At 66.5% G+C, this 10,565-nt stretch overlaps 1 protein-coding gene across 1 annotated transcript; it reads left to right on the top strand.

Annotated features, from left to right (window-relative positions):
• Window positions 1–2,482: 2,482 nt before the first annotated feature.
• On the top strand, window positions 2,483–8,153 carry KCNA7 (potassium voltage-gated channel subfamily A member 7). The gene is made up of 2 exons (XM_044988864.1): window positions 2,483–3,128; window positions 6,275–8,153. The coding sequence occupies exons 1-2, from the start codon at window positions 2,553–2,555 to the stop codon at window positions 7,163–7,165; spliced, it is 1,467 nt and encodes a 488-aa protein (XP_044844799.1). The 5' UTR covers window positions 2,483–2,552; the 3' UTR covers window positions 7,166–8,153.
• Window positions 8,154–10,565: the final 2,412 nt, after the last annotated feature.

Raw genomic sequence — 10,565 nt, 5'->3', positions numbered from 1 at the left:
TACGCCCCAGGCCACGCACCGCAGGGTAACGGGGCGGGGGGGGCTCCTCTGCGCCCCAGGCCTGGCACCTCAGGGTCACGGGGGGCCCTGTACGTCCCAGGCCTGGCACCGCAGGGTCATGGGGGGGGGCTCCTGTACGCCCCAGGCCTGGCACCGCCGGGTCACGGGGGGGGGCTCCTGTACGCCCCAGGCCTGGCACCGCAGGGTCATGGGAGGGGGCTCCTGTACGCCCCAGGCCTGGCACCGCAGGGTCACGGGGGGCCCCGTACGCCCCAGGCCTGGCACCGCAGGGTCACGGGGGGCCCCGTACGCCCCAGGCCTGGCACCGCAGGGTCACGGGGGGGCTCCGTACGCCCCAGGCCTGGCACCACAGGGTCACGGGGGGGGGGCTCCTGTGCGCCCCAGGCCTGGCACCTCAGGGTCACGGGGGGGGGGGCTCCTGTACGCCCCAGGCCTGGCACCGCAGGGTCACGGGGGGCCCCGTACGCCCCAGGCCTGGCACCGTAGGATCACGGGGGGGGCCGTACGCCCCAGGCCTGGCACCGCAGGGTCACGGGGGGGGGGGCCCATACGCCCCAGGCCTGGCACTGCAGATGGCTCTGGAGCAGAGATGCCCACAGAGGAGCAGCAGATGGCGCTGGAAGGCTGTGTGAGGAGCACAGACACCCCTGGACAGAAACCCAATAGGATTAGGAGAAGGGAGTGTGGGGTGATGAGGGATGTCGGGCGTGTTAGAGCAGGACTCCTGGGTTCTCTCCTCAGGGAGGGGAGGGGCATCTAGTGGTTGGAGCAGGTGGGGCTCCGAGCCAGGACTCCTGGGTTCTCTCTCCAGCTCTGAGAGGGGAGTGGGGTCTAATGGTTAGAGCCTGGTGTGTTGCATACACACAGGGAAGCTGGCACAGTCTCTATAATTCAGGTAAGGACAGAAGACACCCCACTAATTAATAAATTAATTAACTCTGTTTATCACACACACCCTCTCTCCAGGCAGGTTTACACCAGCCATTCCTGGGCACTTATGTCATAACTATTAACAGATTATTTTCTTATTACACAGTTATCTCTTGATCCCTAATGCTTTGTTACTTGGGTGTGATTACATCTCTCCTCCTGACACTAGATTAATTAACCCCATTTTGGTTAACGAGCTTCCATTAGAATCCAGGAACAGGAGGCCCAGAGGCAAGACACCCCAAAGGGAAGCGCTCATCCCCTTGGGCGTTCGCATCTCACTTTTATGCTTGTTAATTATTCTCTGCAATTTACAGATGGTGGGAGTCCTGGCTCCCAGCCCTCCTGCTCTAACCACTAGATCCCACTCCCCTCCCAGAGCCAGGGATAGAACCTGGGAGTCCTGGCTCCCAGCCCCCCTGCTCTAACCACTAGATCCCACTCCCCTCCCCTCCCAGAGCCAGGGATAGAACCCGGGAGTCCTGGCTCCCAGCCCCCCTGCTCTAACCACTAGATCCCACTCCCCTCCCCTCCCAGAGCCAGGGATAGAACCCGGGAGTCCTGGCTCCCAGCCCTCCTGCTCTAACCACTAGATCCCACTCCCCTCCCCTCCCAGAGCCAGGGATAGAACCCGGGAGTCCTGGCTTCCCAGCCTCCCCTTGGTATAACCACTAGACCCCCCTCCCCTCTCCTAGCCAGGGATAGAACCCTGGAGTCCTGGCTCCCAGCCCCCCACTCTAATCACTAGATCCCACTCCCCTCCCCTCCCAGAGCCAGGGATAGAACCCACGAGTCCTGGCTTCCAGCCCCCCGCTCTAACCACTAGATCCCACTCCCCTCCCCGAGCCAGGGATAGAACCCAGGAGTCCTGGCTCCCAGCCCCCTGCTCTAACCACTAGACTCCCCTGCCCTCTCAGAACTGGGAACAGAACCCAGGAGTCCTGGCTCCCACCCCTTGCCTCCATATCATCCCTGGGAGCTGTCTGCCCCCCTGTTATTTTTAGTGCCCTCGGAGCCGAAGGGGCAGAGGGGTAGGGGCGGGCACTGGGGTTTGGCACGGGGGCGCTGGAAGTCAGAGCTGTCCTGAGAACATGACACCTCCCCGGGCTGGGAACGTGTTTACAGCCAGAGATCCCGGCCCTTGGCCTCAGGGACGGACGGACAGACAGATCCAGGGCTCAGAAAGCTGGGGGGGCTGGGGGGGTGCAGAAGAGGGGCGCAGGGAATTGTCAGAGCAGAAAAGAAAGGGTGAGAATAGAAGAGAGTGTGTGTGTGTGTGGTGGGGGGAGATATGGTGTGAATGTGGGAACGAATCAGGGCCTGAGCAGGAGGGGGTACGGGCTGAGTGCGGGAAGGGGGAAGCGAATCGGGGCTGGAGGAGGAGGTACGGGCTGAGTGCAGGAAGGGGGAAGCGAATTGGGGCTGGAGGAGGAGGTACGGGCTGAGTGCAGGAAGGGGGAAGCGAATCGGGGCCAAGAGAGGTGGGAACACGGTGTGAAGGAGGGAACGAATCAGTGGAGAGTGAAGCAGGGGCACCCACGGTGGGGAACCCCCCCGGCCCGGCCCATGGCCACCGTTGCCGGGCCCTGACCTCCCCCGCCATGGAGAAGCCGGCGCTGCCAGCGGGGGGACCCGGCGAGGCGCCCGGCCCCTACGTCCCGTGCCTGCGCCGGGACTGCTGCGAGCGGGTGGTGATCAACGTGGCGGGGCTGAGGTTCGAGACCCAGGCCAGGACCCTGCTCCGGTTCCCCAACACCCTGCTGGGCGACCCCCGGCGCCGGCTCCGCTACTACGACCCGCTGCGGAGCGAGTTCTTCTTCGACCGCAGCCGGCCCTGCTTCGACTCCATCCTCTACTACTACCAGTCGGGCGGGCGGCTGCGGCGCCCCGCCAACGTCCCTCTCGACATCTTCCTGGAGGAGCTGAAGTTCTACCAGCTGGGCGAGGAGGCGCTCAGCAAGTTCCGGGAGGACGAGGGCTTCGTCCAGGAGGAGCAGCGCCCGCTGCCCGGGCCCGAGTTCCTCAAGCAGGTCTGGCTGCTCTTCGAGTACCCGGAGAGCTCGCAGGCCGCCCGCATCATCGCCATCATCTCCGTGCTGGTCATCCTCATCTCCATCGTCATCTTCTGCCTCGAGACGCTGCCCGAGTTCCGGGACGAGCGGGACATTTCGCTGCCGGTGAGCGAGGGGGTTCGCGGGCCCGGCCCTGCGGCTCCACCGCCCTGCTGCGCGCCCGCTGCCCAGCCCTGCGGCTCCACCGCCTGCTGTGTGCCCGCTGCCCCCATCCCCACGGCTCCATCGCCCTGCTGTGTGCCCGCTGCCCTCCTCCCCATGGCTCCATCGCCCTGCTGTGTGCCCGCTGCCCAGCCCTGCGGCTCCACCGCCTGCTGTGTGCCCGCTGCCCAGCCCTGCGGCTCCACCGCCTGCTGTGTGCCCACTGCCCTCCTCCCCACGGCTCCATCGCTCTGCTGTGTGCCCGCTGCCCAGCCCTGCGGCTCCACCGCCCTGCTGCGCGCCCGCTGCCCAGCCCTGCGGCTCCACCGCCTGCTGTGTGCCCGCTGCCCCCATCCCCACGGCTCCCTCGCTCTGCTGTGTGCCCGCTGCCCAGCCCTGCGGCTCTACCGCCCTGCTGCGCGCCCGCTGCCCAGCCCTGCGGCTCCACCGCCTGCTGTGTGCCCGCTGCCCTCCTCCCCACGGCTCCATCGCTCTGCTGCGCGCCCGCTGCCCAGCCCTGCGGCTCCACCGCCTGCTGTGTGCCCGCTGCCCCCATCCCCACGGCTCCATCGCCCTGCTGTGTGCCCGCTGCCCTCCTCCCCATGGCTCCATCGCCCTGCTGTGTGCCCGCTGCCCAGCCCTGCGGCTCCACCGCCTGCTGTGTGCCCGCTGCCCCCCTCCCCATGGCTCCACCACCCTGCTATGTGCCCGCTGCCCAGCCCTGCGGCTCCACCGCCTGCTGTGTGCCCGCTGCCCTCCTCCCCACGGCTCCATCGCTCTGCTGTGTGCCCGCTGCCCTCCTCCCCACGGCTCCCTCGCTCTGCTGTGTGCCCGCTGCCCTCCTCCCCATGGCTCCACCGCCTGCTGTGTGCCCGCTGCCCAGCCCTGCGGCTCCACCGCCTGCTGTGTGCCCGCTGCCCTCCTCCCCACGGCTCCATCGCTCTGCTGTGTGCCCGCTGCCCAGCCCTGCGGCTCCACCGCCCTGCTGCGCGCCCGCTGCCCAGCCCTGCGGCTCCACCGCCTGCTGTGTGCCCGTTGCCCCCATCCCCACGGCTCCATCGCCCTGCTGTGTGCCCGCTGCCCTCCTCCCCATGGCTCCACCGCCTGCTGTGTGCCCGCTGCCCCCCTCCCCATGGCTCCACCACCCTGCTATGTGCCCACTGCCCAGCCCTGCGGCTCCACCGCCTGCTGTGTGCCCGCTGCCCTCCTCCCCACGGCTCCATCGCTCTGCTGCGTGCCCGCTGCCCAGCCCTGCGGCTCCACCGCCTGCTGTGTGCCCGCTGCCCCCATCCCCACGGCTCCATCGCCCTGCTGTGTGCCCGCTGCCCTCCTCCCCATGGCTCCATCGCCCTGCTGTGTGCCCGCTGCCCAGCCCTGCGGCTCCACCGCCTGCTGTGTGCCCGCTGCCCTCCTCCCCACGGCTCCATCGCCCTGCTGTGTGCCCGCTGCCCTCCTCCCCACGGCTCCATCGCTCTGCTGTGTGCCCGCTGCCCAGCCCTGCGGCTCCACCGCCCTGCTGCGCGCCCGCTGCCCAGCCCTGCGGCTCCACCACCTGCTGTGTGCCCGCTGCCCCCATCCCCACGGCTCCATCGCCCTGCTGTGTGCCCGCTGCCCTCGTCCCCATGGCTCCATCACCCTGCTGTGTGCCCGCTGCCCAGCCCTGCGGCTCCACCGCCTGCTGTGTGCCCGCTGCCCTCCTCCCCACGGCTCCATCGCTCTGCTGTGTGCCCGCTGCCCCCCTCCCCACGGCTCCATCGCTCTGCTGTGTGCCCGCTGCTCCCCTCCCCCCGGGTCCACCGCCCTGCTGTGTGCCCGCTGCCCCCCTCCCCACGGCTCCACCGCCCTGCTGTGTGCCTGCTGCCCCCCTCCCCACGGCTCCATCGCCCTGCTGTGTGCCCGCTGCCCCCCTCCCCACGGCTCCATCGCCCTGCTGTGTGCCCGCTGCCCCCCTCCCCACGGCTCCATCGCTCTGCTGTGTGCCTGCTGCCCCCCTCCCCAGGGCTCCACCGCCCTGCTGTGTGCCCGCTGCCCCCCGCCCCACGGCTCCACCGCCCTGCTGTGTGCCCGCTGCCCCCCTCCCCATGGCTCCATCGCCCTGCTGTGTGCCCGCTGCCCCCCTCCCCACGGCTCCACCGCCCTGCTGTGTGCCCGCTGCCCCCCTCCCCATGGCTCCACCGCCCTGCTGTGTGCCCGCTGCCCCCCTCCCCACGGCTCCACCGCCCTGCTGTGTGCCCGCTGCCCCCCTCCCCATGGCTCCATCACCCTGCTGTGTGCCCGCCGCCCCCCTCCCCTCGGCTCCCGCGCCCTGCTGTGTGCCCGCTGCCCCCCTCCCCACGGCTCCACCGCCCTGCTGTGTGCCCGCTGCCCCCCTCCCCATGGCTCCACCCCCCTGCTGTGTGCCCGCTGCCCCCCTCCCCACGGCTCCATCGCCCTGCTGTGTGCCCGCTGCCCACCTCCCCATGGCTCCATCACCCTGCTGTGTGCCCGCTGCCCCCCTCCCCATGGCTCCATCGCCCTGCTGTGTGCCCGCTGCCCCCTTCCCCACGGCTCCACCGCCCTGCTGTGTGCCCGCTGCCCAGCCCTGTGTTCCCTCCACCCCACCACCAACCCCATCCCAGCTTCTCCTCTGCCTGGAGATCCTGTTCGAGTTCTGGGACAAGAGGGACATCTCGCTGCCGGTGGGTGGGAGGAAAGGGGGACCCCCTAAAATTCCAGCATCCCCTGCCCCCCACCCCCCTTCCCAGAGCTGGGAGAGAGCCCAGGAGTCCTGCCGGCTCGCGGGGGGCCTGGTTCCTGGCAGGCTGGGTCAGGGATGGTGCTGACTGGCCTGGCTGTGTGGGTCCTGTGCGGTGCGAGCCACCCAGCCCCCTCCGCCCCCTCCCACCCTCCGGGCTGGGTGACCTCCCCGCACCTCGTCCCAATTGATGTCAATTTGCTGATGCAGCTGGGGGGGTGGGATTCCCTGCGGGGAGGCGGGGATGACCTGGGCTGAATGCCACCCCCTCCCCGCTGCACCACCCACCCAGCCCCCTGCCGCAGTGCCGCAGGCCAAGCTGCCTCCCCAGCTGGGTTTCCCCCTGACCCCTTCCTCCCTCACGTGTCCCCCCCAGATCCCCCATCATCGGGCCAACAGCAGCCACGTGCACGCCCCCAAGAGCCAGCTGGACGACCCTTTCTTCATCGTCGAGACCATCTGCATCTGCTGGTTCTCCTTCGAGCTGGCGGTGCGGTTCCTGGCCAGCCCCAGCAAGCCGGCCTTCTTCAAGGACATCATGAACATGATCGACTTCGTGGCGATCATCCCCTACTTCGTGGCGCTGGGCACGGAGTTCGCCCGGCAGCGGGGGGTGGGCCAGCCGGCCATGTCGCTGGCCATCCTCCGGGTCATCCGGCTGGTCAGGGTCTTCCGCATCTTCAAGCTCTCGCGCCACTCCAAGGGGCTGCAGATCCTGGGCCAGACCCTCAAAGCCAGCATGCGGGAGCTGGGCTTGCTCATCTTCTTCCTCTTCATCGGCGTCATCCTCTTCTCCAGCGCCGTCTACTTCGCCGAGGCCGACCACGCCGAGACCAACTTCACCAGCATCCCTGAGGCCTTCTGGTGGGCCGTGGTCACCATGACCACGGTGGGCTATGGGGACATGTCCCCCGTGACGGTGGGCGGGAAGATCGTGGGCTCGCTGTGCGCCATCGCCGGGGTCCTCACCATCTCCCTCCCGGTGCCCGTCATCGTCTCCAACTTCTCCTACTTCTACCACCGGGAGACGGAAGGCGAGGAGCAGGGCCAGTACGTCCACGTGGCCGGCTGCCCTGGCCACCTGCCCTCCCCGCTGGTGCCCGCCCGCCGGGAGAAGGCCTGCGGCAAGGAAGAGACGTACTGTGGAGATGGGGCCCTGGCGCTGCCCAACTGCCGGCTCCTGGATGGGATGGTGGCCTCGGCCAGCAGCCAGCCGGTCCTGTTGGAGCCCCAGCAACCCAACCGGGGCCTGGTGACCCAGGTGTGAACCTGCTGGCACCTCTCCCCACCCAATTTCCGACCCGCCGCCCCCACCCCTCCTCGGCGCCTCTCTTGGGCGGTGGGAGACGAGATTGGATCCTGGTTTTGGCCACTCTGCCTCTAACCAGAGTGGGGCGAGGGAGTGAGGGGTGTCTCCTGGCACGGATACTGCCCCCCCTCACCTGGCCAGAAAGCTCTGGATGCAGCCGGCCCAGTACCAATGCCTCCCCCGCCCCCCAGTCCCGTCTCCAGCTCCCTGACTGAGAGCAGCTGGCCCCGGGGCACTTGCTGAGCTCACCTCAGCATGTTCTCGGGTTACATCTGCTGGAGAGCGCCCTGGAACATACCCCACGCAACCGAGCCCCAAATAGCAAGCGTGGGGATAAATAAGGGAAGGCTTCTTGCCAAGGTATCTCAGCGAGCTTTGCAGGGCAATACAATCCCAGCCGTTGGAGAGGTGGAGGGCCAGGGGCAGGGGCAGGGGCCGGGGAGGCGGCCAGAGCCCCGGAGACATTGTGACTGTGTTTCACGTGCTGGACTGGGGTTGTCTCCCGTTCAGTGGAATCCTCCCACCCCCGTGTCCCACTTTGGGAGCCATCCTTCTCCTCAGCCCCACACCTCAACTAGGGACATGCCCAGCCCACCTGGCCTCTCCCATGGTGGCAGATTCAAAGCTGGGGCCGGGACGGTTGCTTCTGCCGTGTCTCCTTCCTGCCCCCACCAGGTGCAGGGCGGATCTCCCCTGGCGACGTTTGCCTGGTAAGCTGGGCTCAAAGGCGTCGGCCCTTCCACAAAACGGGCCAAGCAAAGAGAAGAAAACTTGGCTCACGGCGTCCGTAAGGACAAGCTCCACGCTGGTGCCCCAGCTCAGCCTCGACTTAACTCAGTGGGTCACTCAGCTTGTCCCCAACCCAACGCAGTCCAGGACCCTCCAGTCCCACAACCCTACGCAACTCAATCCCCTCCCAACCCAACCCAGCCCAGTCCGTTCCCAACCCAACCCAACCCAGCCCAGTCCCCCGCAACCCTACGCAACTCAATCCTCTTCCAACTCCACCCAGCCCGTTCCCAACCCAACCCAACGCAGTCCAGTCCCCCGCAACCCTACGCAACTCAATCCGCTCCCAACCCAACGCAGTCCAGTCCGTTCCCAACCCAACGCAGTCCAGTCCCCCGCAACCCTACGCAACTCAATCCGCTCCCAACCCAACGCAGTCCAGTCCCCCCTCAACCCTACGCAACTCAATCCCCTTCCAACTCCACCCAGCCCGTTCCCAACCCAACCCAACGCAGTCCAGTCCCCCCCAACCCTACACAACTCAATCCCCTCCCAACCCAGTCCAGTCCGTTCCCAACCCAACGCAGTCCAGTCCCCCGCAACCCTACGCAACTCAATCCGCTCCCAACCCAACCCAGTCCAGTCCCCCCCAACCCTACGCAACTCAATCCTCTTCCAACTCCACCCAGCCCGTTCCCAACCCAACCCAACGCAGTCCAGTCCCCCCCAACCCTACGCAACTCAATCCCCTCCCAACCCAACCCAGCCCAGTCCGTTCCCAACCCAACCCAACGCAGTCCAGTCCCCCACAACCCTACGCAACTCAATCCGCTCCCAACCCAACGCAGTCCAGCCCGTTCCCAACCCAACCCAACGCAGTCCAGTCCCCCGCAACCCTACGCAACTCAATCCCCTCCCAACCCAACCCAGCCCAGTCCGTTCCCAACCCAACCCAACGCAGTCCAGTCCCCCACAACCCTACGCAACTCAATCCGCTCCCAACCCAACGCAGTCCAGCCCGTTCCCAACCCAACCCAACGCAGTCCAGTCCCCCGCAACCCTACGCAACTCAATCCTCTTCCAACTCCACCCAGCCCGTTCCCAACCCAACCCAACGCAGTCCAGTCCCCCGCAACCCTACACAACTCAATCCCCTCCCAACCCAGTCCAGTCCGTTCCCAACCCAGCGCAGTCCAGTCCCCCGCAACCCTACGCAACTCAATCCGCTCCCAACCCAACGCAGTCCAGTCCCCCGCAACCCTACGCAACTCAATCCGCTCCCAACCCAATGCAGTCCAGTCCCCCGCAACCCTACGCAACTCAATCCGCTCCCAATCCAACGCAGTCCAGTCCCCCACAACCCTACGCAACTCAATCCGCTCCCAACCCAACGCAGTCCAGTCCCCCGCAACCCTACGCAACTCAATCTGCTCCCAACCCAACGCAGTCCAGTCCCCCCTCAACCCTACGCAACTCAATCCCTTCCCAACCCAGCCCAGTCCGTTCCCAACCCAACCCAACGCAGTCCAGTCCCCCCCAACCCTACGCAACTCAATCCTCTTCCAACTCCACCCAGCCCGTTCCCAACCCAACCCAACGCAATCCATTCCCCCGCAACCCTACGCAACTCAATCCCCTCCCAACCCAACCCAGCCCAGTCCCTTCCCAACCCAACGCAGTCCAGTCCCCTCCCAACCCTACACAACTCAGTTCTACTCAGTCCCCCAACCCAACTCAGTCCCCTTCTGGTCCTTTTCCAACCCAATCCAAACCCCTCCCAATCAAAGGTTTTCCCCCAGACCCTGCAAAGCTGACACCTCCCGCAGAGTGCAGGTGCATCCCCCAGGAGTTCGGGGGCCACCCAGACGTCCCCGGCTTGCCGTACCCCCAGAATCACATACCTCCGGCTTGTCCCAAGCTAATGGGCAAGCTGAGGCAGGGAAAGAGAAGCCCAGGGGAGTCCTAAGTCTTAAACATTGGTGTTTGCCACGTACAGAAACACCCAGCGAGCTGGAGGGCAGCGCAGAGTAGGAGAAGGGGGACATGGGATGGAGAGAGAGAAATCTCCGTCCCCCCATCCTCATTGTCCTCCTGGCTCCAGGCCACCTCCCTCATTCGTTGTCTTAATTTTCGTTTCAATGGTCTTAAATGCTGGGTCGGAGAGGACAGTGGCACCAGGAACAGGATGAGTGTAAATGTTGTGAAGAGAAAGGCCTGTCGGGGTGTGTGTGTGCGAGGGGCGGGTGGGGCCTACAGCACAATTAGGGTGCAAACGAGCAGGAACGACACGGCATATGTGCCCGTGAGTAGTTACTGCTCTAACCGTTGTATGACCTTGTGTTCCCTCGTGGTGTCACGGCTGGGCTGAGCGTCCCGCTGGCGTATCGTCCGGGCGAGCAGCACATCCGTTGGGCCACCCCGAAAGCACCGTGGACCACACAACCCAGACCCGCAATGCACCCAGGGCAGCCACAGGTCCCTGACATGGTGCCCCCTTCCTGGAGGGACCCAGGGCCACCCCACCAGGGCCTCGCTCTGAGCGGCTACTCCGGAGGGACCCCAGCCAGCGCTCCCTGCCCAGCCCCGAACGTCCCGGGAACTGCTGCCCCGCCAGGAGCAACTGAGCTCT

This window comes from Mauremys mutica, chromosome 15 (assembly GCF_020497125.1).
Source record: "Mauremys mutica isolate MM-2020 ecotype Southern chromosome 15, ASM2049712v1, whole genome shotgun sequence".
Classification (NCBI taxonomy): domain Eukaryota; kingdom Metazoa; phylum Chordata; order Testudines; family Geoemydidae; genus Mauremys; species Mauremys mutica.
The sequence above is the reverse complement of the archived record's forward strand: the minus strand, read 5'-3'. Positions and strand labels throughout refer to the sequence as shown.